We start from the raw sequence: 19,448 nt of genomic DNA on the forward strand, positions 1-19,448 counted from the left end.
AATACAAGTCACACCTAGCTTTCCTCAAGGGGACACATGGCGTCTCTGCTGAGACAGTTTTACGGTCTTAAGTGGCCATCAAGTCACTGTGATTAATCACTTGAGTGGGGAAGAGGCTGCTGGTAACACACTCTCTGAGCTCTCCTCTTAGAGACTTCTCTGTTACAACTTTCATTAAGAAAAGGTCAAAGGAAAGTGGTAGAAATAACCAGAGTGTCCTTAGAACCATGAGGAGAGGACACAGTGTGAGTTCACATCACTGCCTTCAAACACGATTAAATCTTTATCGACTGCACTCTTCTTTAAAGATTACTCATACAACTTATTTCCTTTTGTAATTCTGTATTTTTACTTTCACTGCTTCAGCCACCATATAACATGGGGGAACCAAACTCATTGGGAATAAGATTAAAGCAATCACTCTTTCCTCCTATAGTTTTGAGAGGCTGAGATGTGAGAAAGAGGAGAAACTGTTTGATCTACAAGCTTGGAAAAATTTGAACAAAGAGATGGGCTTAGCAGGAGAGTCCATTTTTATTTCCTGAAAGAGTAAAATTAAACTAATATGCCGGTCACATCTATAAAAATTCAAATTAAGATAAATATGTAACCATTAAATAAATGCTCATCAATGAATCACCTAAAATTATCTCATATACTAATTATGCAAAGAAATGATTCTAAGGCATCAGAAGCAGGAATAGGAAATAACTTTGGAAATAGTCAAGGGAAGAATGTTCTGGAAACAAAGAAGTGGCTAATAATACTGAGTGATGATGCAATGAGCATCAAGTGTTCATGGTATGCTTTCTGAGACATAGTAGTGAAAAGGGGGACCAGCTAATTAAAAGGCAGTTTAACCCATTGGCTCACTTAAAATTTACAACTATAAAAAAACCCATGGGTCCTTAGTTCAGAGGATATTAGAATTATTAAGCAGAATTAAAATATTTCTAAGGAACTGGTTTGCTAAACATGCTTGTAAAATAGTGGCCTAAACCAACCTGAAATATATGATATTTCTATAGTTTGTCCATATATTTTCATTCAAATTGAAAATGTACAATTATTATTAAAACAAAGTAACTAATCAATGGGAGGAATCTCTTATGTCACAATAAAAATAGGAAGAGAAAAACTTGACGAATGTCTTTATCCCAATATGTGGAGCTACCTGAATCCATACATGTCACACATCTGAAAGTAAGCTTGGCATATTCAGGGACTGGAAAGCAGGCTTTATCTGATGGCTACCCAGAAACATTTGTGAGGCAGAGAAAAGTCGAAAGACAATCACTGTTAAGGAAATGGTTTCCAGGGTATGGCCTCATCCCATAACTTCCTCTTTTTCACATGTCAGCAGGGACATACCTGTCCTTGCAATGGGACACATTCCTGCATCACCCTTGTGTGTTCTCTGACGTGGCACTTGTAACACAGAACCTACTGTGGGACCCACATCCCTGCACCCACCTGAGCTGATCCTTAGCACGGAACCATTTGTACACATTGTCCCTTCGGCTAACATATAATTCTACGGCACATTAGTGGGAAATGTCCAAAATAACATTACAGAAGACATTTTAATGGAATCCGTTAAAAAGTGTCTGAGGGACACCTCTGGCATCAGTGACTTCGCCCCCTGCTGAGACCGTGTCCCTCTCTAAGGACAGCCAAGCAGCCAAAGCTGCACTAACCATGAGGGGTTGCTCCGGAGCATGTTGACATACAACCCGATGAGCACATGTTCATCAGCCAGCCTGTCTGCCACATCCAGGCTGTACTGTATCCTGAAACAGGGCAGGAGGAGAGAGGGTGTTAGGAGAGGCGGGCAGAAAGAAGCAGAGCAGGTAGGAGTGCGTTTGTGCGTACGGGTGGGGAAAAAGGCATTGGGAAAACCAAACAAGTAGAGGAAAAATAAGGGCTGTTCTATGCAAAACACAAGCAGAATCCAAGCAATGAAATCCAGAATTGCATTTCACCAACTTGAAAAATACAGGCTGCCAGAAAACAGATTTGCAATCTTCACACCACCAAGGCCAAGGAATTCAGCTGTACGGTAAACACACTGCAAGCAAAGATTAAGTAGCCTTTGGAGAATCAAACCTGAAGCTTAGTCATTTAAAAAAAGAAAAGGAGATCAGGGAAAGTGAACAACAACACAGACGTTTCTACTCAAAATCACTACTTGGTGCTGTTAATGGAGTTGTAACGGAGCTGCTTTTACTAAATCAAACATGGTCTTTCAAACACAAAGCATGTTGACAAAAGAAATCTCCATTTTTTCGTGCAGTTAATTCCAGATTCCAGTACACTCGGGCTTTAACTTACCCTTTGCCCTTCAGAAAAGCCGGAGCAGCCCTAGCCAGCAGTTTGTTCTGCTCTACTTCACTGTCCTTGGGAGGAGAGCTAGTTAATAAGACGGGAAAGCCAAGAAGAGGGTAAACACGGCATTGCATTCAAGAATAGAACTGGCGACAGAAACGCCCAAGTCTACTGGTGGAGCCAAGCTCCATTTGGACAGCTCTCTTATTATTTTGAAATGTTCAAGATGTTTCACATCTCCACAGAGTTGAACTAGGAGTAGAAACCTGGCCTGAGAACCATTCTTACGATTGCACAAACCACCGTGATCCCAGATTTGACCTCTGCTCGTTGCTTAACAAATAGATTGCATTGTGCCTGGACAGAATGGAAATTCATTCAGCATTCATGACAGACGATCATGTAAACAGCCCAATGGTTTGCTACCTCCTGCCAGCCTTTATGTCTCAGTCAAGAAGTTTACTTCTGCAGTCTTCCCTACATTCTCAAACTTTCTGTGTTGAATAGAAAGTTGAAAATTACCGAGATTGCAGTCTTATTAGAAGTGCTTTGTACTTTAAGCACCACATAGAGCAGTGATGACGAACCTTTTGAGCTCGGCGTGTCAGCATTTTGAAAAACCCTAACTTAACTCTGGTGCCGTGTCACATATAGAAATTTTTTGATATTTGCAACCATAGTAAAACAAAGATGTATATTTTTGGTATTTATTTTATATATTTAAATGCCATTTAACAAAGAAAAATCAAACAAAAAAATGAGTTCGCGTGTCACCTCTGACACGCGTGTCATAGGTTCGCCATCACTGACATAGAGGGTTTCAGAAATCCCCAATTACACAAAGTATTACACAAAGTACAAGTGCACACAAAACTGACTTTGAAAAGGAAATGATTAATGTTCTAGGAGAATGTATCTTCCTGATGAACTTACATTTTTTTCAGCATACTAATCTCCACCTTCTGAGACTATGAAACCTGCCTGTCAGGGCCAAATAGCCACTTTAAGCCATGATAGTTGGTGTTTCCCCATCATCCCACCAAAACAGCACCCCAAACCTGGTCTCCTGAAGCATATCCCTTTATGTTTATTTTCCCATAACTACCGTCTCCCTGCTGCCCAAGTACCTCCCCCAACTTTCTTTTTTGTAACTCAAGATTGATGTACCTACTATATAATTAACCTCAGGTTCTTGCAAAACCACTCAAAACACTGTGTGGTAAATCAACGATTTCCCTGTCTTGTTATGCTTTCCTGCCCCTTGACTCCCAGAAATTGTGGGGATAGTTGCTAAATCACAAGCTTAATTATAATTCCATGGGTACAACTTCTGATATTGAATGCGCAAGAAGAAAGGAAGGACCAGTAGAGAAAATAAATACAGGAGGATCTATCAGGGGATGTGTTTGCTACAAACGACTCTGGTGAATCTTATGGGGGGAAGGTGATGTGTCCATAAAGCCCGTCCCACCACGTGACACCAATACTAGCTCTGGAGGAGTCTTGCTGACATCAGTATGTGCAGGGCCAGGGCCAGGGCCAGGAAGAGAGCGGCAGGCCAGATTTTCTGTTGGTGGCCTTCTTCTTTCCTTTTAACTCTTTGGGTCCTTCTCTTCTTCCTCTACTCCATTGATCTATATCCCCTCTTCTCTTCTTTTTCTTCTTCTTCCGAAGTCCCTTCCCCCCCTCAAGGGGATGAGCAGATGTTCTCTGTATACACATCTCTTTCCTTCTTTTTGTCATTTTCTTTTCATTGGCCCATGCCAGGGTTGGTTTAAGTCCTTTCATGCTCCTTTTCCTTCCCCCATGAATTCTTGGGAATCGGTTCTTGGAAAATATGGGGATGACACTACCAGTATTTATGAGTTTGTGGAAAGAAACAATTTATTTTGTTTTGCTACAGCTCTTAGCACCAGGAGTGCTTCTGAGTATTGGAACTCGCTGTCCACAGAGTTTCTGTACTTCCACAAACTAGGCTTACATTCTGCTCCTCATGACTTATATCTGGGAAGCCGAAATTATGACCAGGTAGAGAGGAAGTCAAGTGCATGAGTGAAACAAATCAAAACCAAAACCAAATACTCCTTCAAAATGAAACGGATCGGGGACTTGGAGAGTTGATGGGGAAGCAGGTTTCACATGAAACTTGGGTCTGTAAAGACTCTTCACATGAAGTGCCTTCACCAGAGTTCCTTTGGCAGCTCCTAAGGCGTTTGAAGAAAGAGGCAACGTGAAAAGTTTTCCTCCTGAGTTGTGAGAATAGTGACAATGTGTAGTTTGTTATGATCTCTTCAAAGCAATGGCTGCTCACGATGTTGTACAGAATACTCTGGATTTTTAAACTTTCCTTTTGTAGCTCGGCAGCTTGCTTGGAGAAGTGAGGTGATATGTCCAACTCATCTCGGGCTCTGGGATCAAGCACACGAGCCATGTTCTTACCAAGAAATGAACGCTTCTGCCATGTCCGTGTGTCAGAATGCAGCAATGGCTTTCGCGTCAATCTAGTTCCGTAAGCTTCTGTCTCCTACATGCCCTGTCTTCAAATCTAAATGCATTCTTTCTTTAAGCTCTGAAACTGGGAACTGCCTGAGGCTCCCCTTGATCATAGCTGGTACATTTTTTCTCATCTGAGTTCCCAGGAGAAGCAAGACTGCTATCTCTAACTTTGTATGTATTTTCTTACTGTGGTCATTTTCTTTGCACCAGGCCCTTGCCGATGTACAGGCACAGCCCTTTGCACACATACTATCAGTAATGAGTGGAGTGACAATCATGCCCTGGAGGGTGTGAGAAGGTGCATTTTGAAGATTATGTGTTCTGCTGAGAAAAGGAGGCAGAAATATTCCTTTAGACTACATTTTCTTTATAAAATATTCTCTATTTTCTCACCAATTCCCTTTTAGACCTTTGGAAAATAGTATATATAAAGATAGATGCCCCCTCCCCCCCATGTGCACACACACTGGTTTTGGAAGGATAGAGCAACTTAAAAATATTTCAAATAGATGTAATCCTGTTATTTGCAGAATATTAATATTTTCTACAACTTTTGTGATACCATACTATGTTAGTACAGTTTTGGTAATATTATTATACTTAAAATCCTTTTTTTGAAATATTAATATTTATTGCATGTAATATTATTAGATTTAAGATCATTTTTCTTGAGGAATTGTTTAATGCATGTAACATTATATTTAAAATCTTTTTTCTTGAGATATTAATGTTTATTGCATGTATTAGTATATTTAAGATCATTTTTCTTAAACTATTAATGTTTATTGCATGTAAAAATTTCATATTTATTTATTTAAATTCACCCTTTACACTTGAAGAGTGACAACTGACACCACTAGTTTTATTCAAGTGTAAACATTTTTTTTTTTTGGTTCTAGATAACAGAACTATACACAAAAGCTCCTTGGGTTTTTGTTTAAACCTGCAATATACATTTTTAAGAACCACCTCTGCTTATGTTGGATTACTATGTTAGCCCTGGTCAAAGATATTTTTTCTTTTATTGAGTGTGAAAATAAAAGAATTGAAATGAAAGTCCTGGATGCAGTCTCACGGAGCAGCTGCATTATAGAAATAAATGTTATGTGCAACAATCATGATCACAGTGGTTAACAGGAAAATGATATTGAACCATGGCAAATTAAAACATTTTCATTTTTATTGATTTCAAATAACTGATAAACTTGTGTGGTGTTTGGACTTGTGAGGAATAACCTGTAGAGTTGGCTCCCTCCTTAAGTAACTCTCAGTGTGAATGAAATTTTGCTTCTCACTGTCATCTACACAGTTTAGGTAGAATACAAAAGAGACCACAAGTCAGTTTTGTCGGGAGCTAATCTCTTGAAAAATTGTGTTCCCGTTTCCTGTTCTTGCTTTCAACATCTTTGATCTGAAATGTAAATATCTGCCACATGCACATCAGCAAACAAGCATGAAAATAATTTAGTGTCTAGTGGGGTGATTGTCATCAAGCTGGCATGAAAGTCAAACCATCCTAAGCAGGTACTATGGAAGAAACACTAAGAATTCTTGGCTTACATTGGATTCACTCCGTTTACTATGTTTTCCCCAGACAGCATCAAACCATATCAATTGTACTTTTACCAAGAGAGTCTCTAGAAGTTTGCTAGGTACAGGCCATGCACAGGCAACAACGAAAGCAACTTTATTAACAGAATAAAAGTGGTTGAAGTGAAGAAGAGAGATGACAACAGTTTTAATTATGCACCAACATTTTAGCATCGGAAAGAGAGCTGAGTGGGAAGACTGGCCTATTTCAAGTTTGAAAAGTCTAGCGTATTAGTGGAGCCCTGCGGCTACATGGAATAAAGAAATATTAGCAGAGAGTGATTTTTCTTCAAATTTCATACAACATGCCCAGAATGTGTGAAAGAGTAAAGAAATCCTCAGGCCAGTTAATTTATAAGTTCATCTGTTATAGGATGTTGATGTATAAATTTATCTATTTTTTTCTTCCTGAAAAGGATGAGCTTTAATCTTAGAAAAAAAATAACCCTGAAGAAAACTTTAATTTTTAGATCAAAGGCTGAATTGAGTACCTCAAATTCATTTCTATTCACTTTTGATTACCAAAGTACAAATGCTTAAAATTTAGTTTGAACATTTTTAGTTAGGTTAATAATCTGGGTGGTTTGGTAAAGAATCTTTGGTTAAGCAAAGTGTTTGAAAAAACCGAAGAAGCCATAGTAATTAACCTCTCTTTGGTTGAATACGTAAACCAATCAACCAACTGACCAACCAATTAACCAACAGAAATAACTCACAAAGGCTGCCCACGGGGAACAATCAGGGTTTGGGAAACACTTAGGATGGGGGTGGGGGGGTGGGGGGTGGCTTCCCCATCTGCACCACTGAGCCTAATGCAATATTAAGTAACTGACCAAATGTTATTGTGACAAACCAGAAAACAGCATATCTGATTGTGTTCAACGCACTCTGTGACTCAAGCAATTTTCTAACGTTTGGAAGAGTGACAAGATCCGGCTAGAGCTGTAGATCACAGCCAATGTGATTCCTTTTCTGAGGGGCTTCTGTTATAGAGATTGCATCTATAACAGAAAGCTTATACAAGATATTTGTGATACCGAGGGTAGAAGAATCTAGCTATTTAAACATTCAGAGTGTCCTACTGTGGCTAATGAAGAAGACAGCCATGATTCAATGCATGTATTTTACAGGAAAATCCTAGGTAAGTCTCTCACATAACCTGGGCAAAGAATTTTGGCTGGATAATTAAGATTTTACAAAGGGGGCATGATACCAACAAAGACGGCAAGTGTTCAGAGGCACAATGCTGTGGGCAGTGAAGGGAGGAAAGGGCCTTTTGGGCCTGGCTCCAGGTCAGTAATGATATTTGCAACAGTGATGAGATATATTTCATAAGCTTATATAATGTTGCTGCCCCACCATACATAGCTCTTGGAGCTTTTTTCCTAGTGGTGATGATAGATTTCCATTGATCCAGCCACTTTTTTCTATAATTAATGCATTTATAAGAAAATAATCTAGGTTTAGGAATAAAGTTATGATCAAGGAAATGAATGAGGTGAATTATGTTATTTGAACCACATTCTACATTCTACCTAATTGCTAACCAGCACCGTGCGCGCACGCGCACGCGCACACTCGCACACTCGCACACTCACTCACTCACACACACACACACACACACACACAGACTTCAAAGGGTTAAGGAGAGTGCCTTTGAGATTTCCTCTTTTCTTTTAAGGGAAAAGTGAATCGAGGATATAACTGGAAGTGGATATAAGAAAAGAGGATACAGCAGATGGCGGTGGTAACCAGAGTTATACACTCATAAATCTGTGTGAGTCAGATCACCCGGATGTCAAAAGACTTCAAAGATACGCCCTCGTGCCCTTTGAAGATCAAAGTGGAATGCTTGTAAAGGCCTCCAGGTTGAGTAATGCCAGGAGTTTATGGCGAGAATTCTGAAGGGTGATTTCAATTCATCCTCATTCTGCTTTATCTTTCTAAGATCTGTCACAGAAGACTGAAAACTCAGGCTAAATAAAATATCTGCATGGCAAACTTCCCTACTTTCTTAACATAGATCAGCACATTCTTGGCTTGTTTAGGTTTTATCTGATTTTAAGAGGGGAAGTTGGGGTGGAGTAGGAGTGAGGGCAGGGCTCTAGGTTACATTTATTTGGTTCCATTCCAATCATAGGAAGAATAGGACCTTTAACATATGCCTACACTTGGCTTTATGGGTTTCTATCAATTTTAGGATGCAGACATGGTTAAGAAATAAACAGTGGATCACCACTAGCATGATGCAGTGATAGAAATTAAGCACTGATAGTTTGAAATTGGTTTTGAAATTCTACTTCAATAAGGATTAGATTGCTCTCTTTGGGGGAAAAATGGCCCAGTGGGACAGAAAGGTGTAAGTCCTCAAGTCTTTTACTACACTATGGTCCAGCTCTGTGGCGTTGTCTGGCCTGACCCAGTTAGTGCTAATGATCATTCCAAGAGGCACTTTCATTAAAAGTCTAAGAAATCACCATCTGGGGTTGTGCAAAAGCAGAGTCCTCCAGAGAAGAAAATCCGCTTGGTACTCATCACAGATGAGTATCTGATCTATACTGGTTTGAGGCATGAGATCAATCAAATAAGTGGAAAAGAGAGGAAAGAGCTGAGAAGTCCAGCTCAAGTTGGAAATTCTCAATGGACTCTCTTGAACCCCCAGAAGACCTCTCTCTCCCCTGCGACGTACGACAAGAGGATTTAGTGATGGAGGAGAATGACCAGCAGTCTAGCTATGGAACTACCACTATGGTTAGTGATTCGGGGCTGGGATACTGACCGTGCACAGTGCCCAAGCTGATTTACATACAACCTTATAAGCGAATGCTCCTCAGCCTCAGGGCTGGCTGCGCTTAGCCCCTCAGGCAACCTGAGGGAGTCAAACAACGAGACCTCATTAATACCTCCCCTGGACAGAGCAAGGCCCACTCAGAGAGGAAGGAAGTTCAGTGTACACAGCTTTATTGAACAGCACCCTTCACAGACACCAGGGGCCAATCTCCCTGGTGACAGGAAGAACTGCAAACTCTCAACAATGTGTCTGTGGTTCACAGGGGACATTCCAAAAAGACTGAGAATGGGAGAAAAGGGAAGTGATCGTATTTTGGGTTAATAGGTACCATGCACCCTGGAGGAATCAGAACAGCTCAAAGTGTTATAGGGATATTTTAGAGTAGAAGAAGCCATGTTATCCATCTAGACGCTTCCACCATAAGCACCGCCCGAGCTGAAATGATATAAAATGACCTTCAGTAAGGATGGAGTCGAGCTCTGCCTGACATTTGCAGAACGTAGAGATTCCTAATAAATGCACAACATCTTTCTCAACACATGCAGGCTCTTCTCTAGAGAGATGCCCAGGTCCGAGTCTCTTAGAAGCTTCACGGTTTATGATTTTGTCTTAGAAACGATGGTTGAATTTCTGGTGTTCTGAAAAGGAGAGCTAAGAGGCACACTCTGAGGGCCTATGACTTCACTGTGGAGGTTCTGTGTCCTCAACTCCACTTTTTGCAAACTCCTGCAATTTACAGGAAGGAAACCCCATGACCTGCCATGTTCCGTTGGTCCTGTAATTACAATTATGGGGAACATCTTCATCTCAGGTTCCTGCTATGAGCAAGTACCGGAACATAGGTAAAACAACAAGCAGTGTCCTGAGTCTCATTGTGTTCACATCCTCACTAGAATGTACCAGGATACTACAGTGCAATTGGTACCTCAGACACCTCCTTAGGGAAAAGACTGATTACATGTTTTTGTAAAACATGAGACTGTATTTTTTTTCCCTACTGAAAGGCATTTGCAAGATCTTACAAATAGCTCCCATTACCATTACCTTTGTTTCTGCTTTCCCGTGGGCCTTCTCCAGGTATTTCTACAAAAATTCTCTGGTGCTTTATTTGTGATCTTTGATTAAATGTCTCAGAGCACCTCTTGGCCCCTGCATATTTGTAATGCTGGCCCTAAAGGAATTACTGGATTCACCTGCCCTTTGCTCACAACAGGAGTGGATCTTGTTAAAAAAAGATGACACATATCTACCTTTTGTTTAAGTCCAATAATCCACGACATTATTGTGTAGAAACTACATTTCTAAGTTTGAGCTTCGGCCTCTAGCCTCAGAGACTACAGAGTTCACCAAGAAGAGGGTTCTTTTATATCTGGAGCTTTAAATTAGGAGATAGTTCCCCAGTTTCCTGACTGAAATGGACCTTTCTGAGTGCTATGAAAGTGACTTTCTCAATGAAAAAGAATGCATGTATGTCAGTAGTAAAATTTAAACTTCTTCTGCATTTACTGTGGGTGCACTGTAAATGCACGTTTCTAGACGACTTTAAGCACAAGAGCCATCCCATTCCTCTTTAAATGCATTCAAATGAATGGAATTGAAAGCCATGTGGCAGAAATTTACATAACTCGTTTCTAACAATAGTCTTCCACTCTTGGCTTGCACTAGAATATTTTTCTTGCCACAGAATCAAGGCTCATTACCAAAGAGAGGGCTTGCTATGTCCTAGGATTGGAACTTACCTCCTGGTGATAAAAGGACTTCCTGAGGAGGGGACCGAGTGGGAGAATAGGGTGTCATTCATGCTGGTTACAGGTCTGGGTGGCCTATAACAAAGTACAGGTGGATGAAAAGTTAAAGCAAGTATAAGTCGCAGGTTAAAAACTACCTACCATCCCTGGAGGAGAGGGGGTGGGAAGATCAGAGTTCTATCATAACCCAGGATCAACACAAAATTTTACATTTTCCAATTAAATTTTTTAGATGTTTTAAAGTTACATTTCTTTGCAAATAAGAATCTCAAGTAAATATTGTGAGGCAGGTCCCTGGACACCATAGGAATGTTTATCAGTGAGCTCTGAGCCTTGGCATTTCATTGAGCTACTAGAGGCCCAGTGCACAAATTCGTGCACAGGTGGGGTCTGGCCAGCCCGGTCCCAATTGGAGTGGGTCGGGGCTGGTCCTGTTGTGAGGAGGAGATGGTAGGAGGTTGGCTGGCTGACCCATCTCAATCGGGCCGATTAGGGCTGGGCCAGCTTAGGAAAGGAGCTGAGGGCGATTGACTGGCGGGCCCCGCCCCCAATTGGGGTGGGTGGCCGACTGGGGGGAGGGCCAGCTGTGGGGAGGGGCTGCAGGCAGTTGGCTGGCCAGCCCTGCCCTGATTGGAGTGGGGGGCCCGATTTGGGGTGGGGCCGGTCAGGAGCGGGGGCTGCAGGAGGTTGACCGGCCAGCCCTGCCCCCTATTGGGGTAGGGGGAAGATCAGGGGCGGTGCCAGTGGGGAAGAGGGGCTGAGGGGGCCATTCGGGGTGGGACAGGCCAATCAGGGCGGGGCTGAGGGTGGTTGGTCGGCTGGCCCCACCTCCGATTGGGCGGGTTTGCTGGTCTCAGTGGGTGTCATAGCGACCGGTCATTTGGGTCATTCTGGTGTTATGGTCGCTGGCTTTTTATATATATAGATACTCTTGAAGGAAGCGAGGATTTTGAGGCAGCCTTATATTTACTGCCTTCTAAAGAGAGAAGCCCTGAAAACGTGATCATGATCAGAATGTACATCCTCCTGCAAAAAAGAGGATTTCCGAAGCTCTGGAAACTTCCTCCCGAGTTCCCCGTGAAAATGGTGCTCTCCCAACATGCCCAGTCTGGAAGGACCAGGCTATAAAATCATCTTGTGCTTCATTTGCTCTTTGTTGTAAGTGAAGATGCAAGTAAGCACCACAAGTACTAGTGTGTACTGACTTTCTGTTATCTGGTTGAGGCCTATGTAGGGCGCATGGTGCAAGGCATCCCATAAACTTCATTTTTTTTTCATGTGGTGGGAGAAAAAAAATAGTTTCAACATTCCTCAAAATTGTCCATGTCCCTACACACCAACTCCTCAGGTCTGTCATCCCCTGTCTGATTTTTAATTTCATCCTGTCATTGTTTCCCCATCACTAGTGTCTCAGTTCAGGTAAAATGAAAGCACTACGATCCCTATCTCATCTCCAAGCAGTGTTTAATCTGATTTTAGGTTTACTGTAAGGTAATACATGGTAAGATGAGATGGGATTGACAGCTCAAAAGGTAGGGGATGAGGCAGAGCATCATTTTGAGTCAGAAGAAATTTTATTTCATTATGATTCTATATTTGAGTAGAATTATTTGAAGATGAAAAATTAATCCTAGCCTACAGAGTCTACTTGTGTTGGCCTGATCAAGAGCCAAACTGGTAATGGTTTAATTTTTATCTTAGGGAATCACAGTTAGTTTGCCTTGAGCAGAACACTTTCACTTTACAAGAAGGATGCTAATTTGATGCAAATGTCTGCTGTGAATTTTCCAAAGTCAGGAATATCAGATTTTAAAACAGTAAACAGAATGAAATAATAAAATATCTTACATTGTAGCTTTGGCAAAGTTGAAAAAACACAACTAGACCAACATTTGTGGGTTTTTTGGGGGGCCTCTCTCTCTCTCTCTCTTTTTTTTTTAAACTTTCCCATCTTGCTCTATCTCCAGGCAATGAGAAAACAAGTAGATTTGCAATGCTTTTTAACTAGCCTGGTAAATTCACTTTATTAAACATGGTCATTGCAAAGCAAAGCTGAAAGTTGTAGTTAATTAGTAAATGGCTTCATGTTTAAGGTTCATCATAAAAATGTTGAACTTGGGACACAGAAGGGCTAACCGTGGGAGTAAATAGTGGCTTTCAAAGGAACTAAAATCAAATGGCAAGTTGCCTTATCTGAAAAATATGTCCCATTGAGAATTTTACATGCATTTACTCTTATAAGAAAGAAATGGCTCCACAAGATAAAGCCATGGGGGGGCTAGTGCAAGATTTTCTTCCTGAACAAAAATCTTTGTAGCAAACATTTTTATAAAACTGGCATTCTTCTTCTAAACTGAGTGTTCAGCTCAAGGCAGAATTAGTTTTAAACTAGCCATTCACTTGTTTTGTGTCTCATAATCACTTATAATTATGATTACAAGTTTTTCTAAGTACACTGGGGAGGATTGAACTACTTACCAAGTATCACTTTGGGCAGCAAAGAATTGAATAGAATAGAGACTGTTAATCATGGCAACATTTACAAGCAATACAATAGCTAAGTACAAATGTCAAAATACCAAAATGTCACCCACTTAAGTGGCCATTATGTGCTTATAATAATTTAAAGCAGCTAAGTGAATAGCATATTTAAAAATTAGAAGTCTTAGGTATCCCCACCCAAAATATAAATAAATAAAAGGAGGACCTGGATGTCTATTTAGGGCATTAACATTTGAATAACAAATAGGGAGAAAAAAATCTATAATGCCCAAAATAGAAAAAAGATTCTGTTCTGAGACTGAACAGTCTACATCCAGAATTTCTTATATGCTATATCAACAAGTAAATATTTTTCACAATTTTCAAATGAAGACATTCACCCTGGAAAAATGTATCAACAATGAGGATAGATCAGTCTTTTCATTTAAGGGCTATTTTGAGAATCTGGTTCAATATATAGAACTTTTCTCAGAAAAAAGTACATATTTTGTGTAGTATTTTAAGGGAATCCTAGAACCCAACTTGTGTAATACAGCCCTCATTTAGCTCAGTTAATAACACATCAGATCATATTGACACTATAAATTAAAGTTAAAAAAATCTTAGCCAATTAACACGCACACCCACACACACACACACACACCCCCAATCGTGAGCCAACTGGGTACAAGTCCCTGCAGTAGGAGATATGCAGTGTGAAACTGATTTTATTCCACACTGCCTCACCTCCTAATTCTTTATTTTTTTAAATTTATTTTTATTTTATTGTTTAAAGTATTACAGATAGTAGTACATATGTCTCCTTTTTTCCCCCCCATTGACCTTCCCCCGGCCTCCCCTAGCCCCTGGCACATGCCCTTTCTTGAAAAGGAAGGCAGCATCCTACTTCCGTTGGACTGCAAAGCCCCTAGAGCCAGGCCATTCACATCCCAGATTCTCTCTATCCTTACACCCGGCAGGCAGCTGTGATTGGACGCTGTGCGCTTGGGGTGAAAGTCCTGTCGAGTCTGGTAGAAAGTGACTGTGGCAGAGCACAGAGCATAGACCCGCCCTCACTTTCATTTACAAGTTAGTGATGGTCTCACTATGGGAAGGAAAGCTGAGCCTTAGTAAGAATGAGAACAGCCTTGATGAGGTCATTTTCTGAAAAGTGGTTGGCGCTTTGGTGCTCTCCACATTGATTTACCCCTGGTTTATTTTTAGTAGCAAAATTTCCAAAAGTAAGTTAACTGCCTTGTGCAGAACCGGTTTACATTAGTTTTCGGATGCTCAGTCCATGCCGGCAACAGTAGCCTCTAGACCGTGTATGCTGAGGACAGTGAACCCTCAAAGCCACTTGGGACCAAACTGAACAAAGCCCTGGAGTATTTATCCCAAGTTCACGGACATGGTACTTGCTTGGGTCCATCAGATGCAAGTTACTGCTTTCTAAGGGTCTGGGCCCACAGCAGTGCTGCTTGCGGGTCATGTTCTGAGCTGCCTGAGCGTGAGCTTGGCCTTGGTGACTTGCTAATATCCATAGGTCTGATTGTCCCACCTCCTGATGTCTACACGTAACCGTAGGCTCTGCAGAGCCGTGGGTCCTGCTGAACTTGCAAACGAAAGGCCAAGGCCGTCCATAGGAGGGAACCATCTATCCCTGAGGCTTTCTGAGGCACCTGTGACTGCATCGTTCCTAACTGAGCCCAAGACAACACCAAGGAAACAACCACTCCTCCCCTGCTGTCTTGGCCATGGGGCCGGAGAGAGACTCCAGGGCATGGGGCGGTGTGTGTGTGTGCGCCTGTGCCCTGGTCCAGGCCCCTGTCCACCAAACTCACACATACTTTGGAGAAATATTTTTGAAATGTCTGCTTTTTGATGTTCTGATGAATTTCCCCACCAATCCCCTCTTGACCTGCGCACCCCCCCCCCACCCGCCCCCACCCGGCCATGATTCTTCTAAAGGTATACAGCTTGGGACAAAACAATCTTCGGGTTGACTGCCATCATTAAGATGACTGGCTCTGCAGAAAACTAAAGCAGAGGGCTTTTTTATCTGGGACTCAGCACATATGACATTAAGGTAAAGTGTACTTTAGAATTTTCTTACCACGGTAATTCCATTGATCATTAACTTCCAATTGTGCAAACTCCACTAACATCCATATTTTATAACAATGCTTTTTCCTCTCTAGGTGAGATCCATTAGTGTTGCACACTCTACTTGCACAGCTGGGCATCTGTACTGTATACCTCTACCACAAACATTATATTCAATCTTTGTTTTCTTATCCTCACCCAAAGATATTGTTTATTGATATTTTGAGAAAGAGAAAGAGAGAGAGAGAGAGAGAGAGAGAGAGAAAGACAGAGAGAGAGAGAGAGAGAGAGAGAGAGAGAAAGACAGAGAGAGAGAGAGACAGAGAGAGAGAGAGAGAGAAGTGAGAGAAGTGAGAGAAGTGGAGGCAGCATTCTGACCGGGGATCGAACCTGAAACCTAGGCATGTGCCCTGACCAGGAACTAAACCGCAACCTTTTGGTGTACAGGACAACGCTCCACCCAACCGAGCCACCCAGCCAGGGCTCATTCAGTGGTGTTTTTTGTTGTTGTTGTTTTGTTTTAAATTAAATTTTGAAACATGGTTCCTGACAACTGATATGAAATTGCTTTTCTATGGATCTGGACACATGCCAATAAAGAAAGTTGTCTCTAGAGCAGTGGTTCTCAACCTTCTGGCCCTTTAAATACAGTTCCTCATGTTGTGACCCAACCATAAAATTATTTTCGTTGCTACTTCATAACTGTAATGTTGCTACTGTTATGAATCGTAATGTAAATATCTGATCTGCAGGATGGTCTTAGGCGACCCCTGTGTAAGGGTCGTTTGACCGCCAAAGGGGTCGCGACCCACAGGTTGAGAACCACTGCTCTAGAGGGAAGGCGTGCGGGGGGAGGGGGGGTGCGGTGAGCGGGTAAGAGATCAACCAAAGGACTTGTATGCATACATATGAGCCGAACCAATGGACACAGACAGGGGGCAGGTGAGGGCATGTGCTGGGGGGTGGGGGCGGCTGGGAGAGGCCCACGGGGGAAAAAGGAGACTCATGTAATACTTTAAACAATAAAGAATTTAAATTAAAAAAGAGAAAGATGTCTCTTAATGTGGAGGCAGAGACACTCACACGATGTGGGCCAAGTTGAGCGGCTTCTCCGGCTGGTCAGGGAACATGGGGTGCAAAGGCTCACGGCTGGAAGCACAGCTCAGGGACTTGCTTAACGCGTTCGTTAGCTTCTTAGCTGGTGATTTCTGGAAAGAAGAAGAAAGACAGAGGTGAGGACAACTAATATTTATGTAACATTTTGTCAGATGATTTGCTTTCACAGATAATCATTCATTCATTCACTCAGTCAAGCAATCCTCTTCGAGTACCTACTCTAAGTCGGGAGTCTGCTCCGTGGTAAATAAGCCAGCCAGGCCCCTGGCTCCCGCTGCTTAGTGACACATGGGGCGCTCGGCGGGCCCAGGACCCTGAGCGGGGCCTTCGTGGACAGCAGGAGTCCGTCTGACAGAAACTCAGGGGCTGGGAAGGTGATTCCAGATGGAGGAAGAAGAGGCGAGCAGGAGGCCCATCATTAAAGTCCCACAAGGTCACATAAGGACTGTGGCCTTTCACTCCAATGCAGGGGGGACAGTGAAGTGTTTAAATCATGGAGGCGGCAGCATTGGACCGGATTCTGGAAGGATTGCTCCCACCTCAGAAGGAAGGAGGGAGATGAGCAAGAGGCTTTGTAGGAACCCAGGGGCAAGGTGTTCCAGGCGTGGTAGGACACACCTAACTAAAGGCAAGAGTGGAACTTCAATCTGAGTCTTTTTATTTTTAATATATTTCTTTTATTGATTTCAGAGAGGAAGGGAGAGGGAGAGAGAGAGAGAAACATCAATGATGGGAGGGTCATTGATTGGCTGCCTCCTGTACGCCCCACAAGGGGGATTGAGCCTGCAACCCGGGCATGTGCCGTGACCAGGAATCGAACCATGACCTCCTAGTTCATAGATCAATGCTCAACCACTGAGCCATGCCGGCTGGGCCAATCTGAGTCTTGAGAATTTAAAATTCATGTTCTTTTCAGAGCATCATGCTACCTCTTTTTCATTTAGATTGGTGGAATGTTTACTTTAAAATTCCACAGCCAAAATTATAAAAAATAATTTACCACATATAATTTACTCCTTTCCATGAGTAACCATTTATAATTTTCCTCACTTTCTTTTACACATAGAGCCCATAAGTGGTAATATGTGGCGTTTATCCTCATTCTTTAATAGTAGGAGCACTGCTCAAGAAGTTCCACTTTGGTTTTTGCTAGGAGATGTAATTCTTAGAACACTTACATCAGTAACACAACAAAGCTCTTCACCGCATAAATATCGGGGCTCCTTCGTCTTCTTGAGGAGTCTAATCTGGCTTTAGTAGAGACACTGCCCTCCTAAATAATTTTAGAATCTTCAATCCCTGAGAAAAAGGCTCATCTGATTTTAGCAGTTACATAAAAGAACAATTAAAAATGATTAACCTTCAAACACCGACCCTCCAGAATTTGGGATAGAATAAATTTGAAAATTGGTACTATGTTGACAATAAGAAAACAGGAAGTTCTTTCTTCTATGTTCTATAATCTATACTAAAATGTGTCTCACCATCGGTGTCAGTATATCCTCAGCATATGATGTGACCGACAGTGACAGCGGCCTGGGAGCAGGCATGAAGCCTGAGTGTGTGATGTCTCAGTGAAGAACTGTCCCTTGAACTCAGAGTCTGACAGGTGCTAAGCAATGGACATATGCACACTGACCATGAGTTCCCAATAATCATGCCTGGAAAGAACACTCTGACTTGAAATGCATATTCTGAAGATTTTCCTTTTTTAAAAAAAGCAAGTTACTCTTTAAGTAAGACTATACATTGAATTGAAACACATACAAATATGGGAAAAAACTCATAAAAAGTTTGCATTTTCTTGTGGGAGAACTACTTCAAGAGGAGTGGGCAGGGCTGATGGTATGCCCGTCCCATGAAGCACAAGAACACCACCATTTGAGCATCAAGTTCACGGAGGCAAGTTCCTCCGTAGACCCAGTGCCATGTGCCCCTGAGAAGACATCCAGCACAGGGACAGCCGCTCCCGGGTCGCCCTCAGCAGGTCGCTCACCTGCACTATTCAGGAAAGATGATTTGCTAATGTAGCCACAGTATCCCTCTTCCCCAAAGTAAAATGGAACAGCATCATTAAGCCCACATGCTCACATGTCTTTCCTCTATTTTCCAGTTGTGCACTTAAGAGAACTCCAGAATCTAAGAAAGAAGAAACTAGCAATCATTTTTAAGCAATTCCCACAAAACACGAAAACTGGCAAACCAAAACAAAGACCCATCAAAGGTTGAAAAGAACCTTAATTTATTGTGAAATGATTATGTTCCAGAAGGTGTTTGCTGTTTGGTTGTTAGCTAAATCAGCACCGAGTGATCTACATTTCAAGAAGTAATGTAATTTGAGTCTTCCTATAGTTTAAGTCACAGGAAGCTACACTGGGCTCAGATACGCTATGAAAGAGATCCCAGTAAGATGCGGTGGGTTCGGAGGGAAGGGGAAGAAGGAATGTTGACTACAGGGTAAGTGTACCCCTGAATTCTGTCACCCTCTTTGACATTCCCTAGCATTCTGGGTCGCATGCACACATCCAACTTTAAGCACTGCCTGGCCCTTGCCTTACCCATGACGTGTACTCTTTCATTTGGTGCTGGTTGCTATGGGAACCCCCAGCATGTCCCCTCCAGAAGCAGTCCTGGCAGAGCTGGTAATTGTGACACTGTTGGCATCGGTAGCGGAATCCCATCATGCTCTCGCTGTGGCAGAAGGAACACTCCACCGGGTGGAAGACTGAGGAGGCAGCAAATGAAGAAAAAAATAAGAAAACCAAAGTGCGAGCCAGGATAAGGACAAACACAGCCTG

General features: G+C 42.1%; 1 protein-coding gene across 8 annotated transcripts in view; it reads right to left on the minus strand.

Moving 5' to 3' along the window:
- DTNA (dystrobrevin alpha) overlaps nt 1-19,448 on the minus strand; it is a 220,703-nt gene that overhangs the window by 45,117 nt on the left and 156,138 nt on the right. For 3 of the 8 annotated variants that reach the window (XM_070421195.1, XM_070421198.1, XM_070421200.1), the window contains exons 9-12: nt 19,209-19,375; nt 16,618-16,742; nt 10,942-11,025; nt 9,191-9,280 (exon numbers count right to left, since the gene is read on the minus strand). In XM_070421195.1, the coding sequence (XP_070277296.1) occupies nt 9,191-9,280; nt 10,942-11,025; nt 16,618-16,742; nt 19,209-19,375 (466 nt within the window). Of the gene's footprint in view, nt 1-1,697; nt 1,791-2,331; nt 2,410-9,190; nt 9,281-9,305; nt 9,638-10,941; nt 11,026-16,617; nt 16,743-19,208; nt 19,376-19,448 lie in introns of those variants that run through there. The other 5 variants (XM_070421194.1, XM_070421199.1, XM_070421201.1 and 2 more) reach the window with 3 other exon arrangements.

This window comes from Myotis yumanensis, unplaced genomic scaffold (assembly GCF_028538775.1).
Source record: "Myotis yumanensis isolate MYYU_CA2020_CCGP unplaced genomic scaffold, mMyoYum1.0.hap1 SCAF_7, whole genome shotgun sequence".
Taxonomy (NCBI): domain Eukaryota; kingdom Metazoa; phylum Chordata; class Mammalia; order Chiroptera; family Vespertilionidae; genus Myotis; species Myotis yumanensis.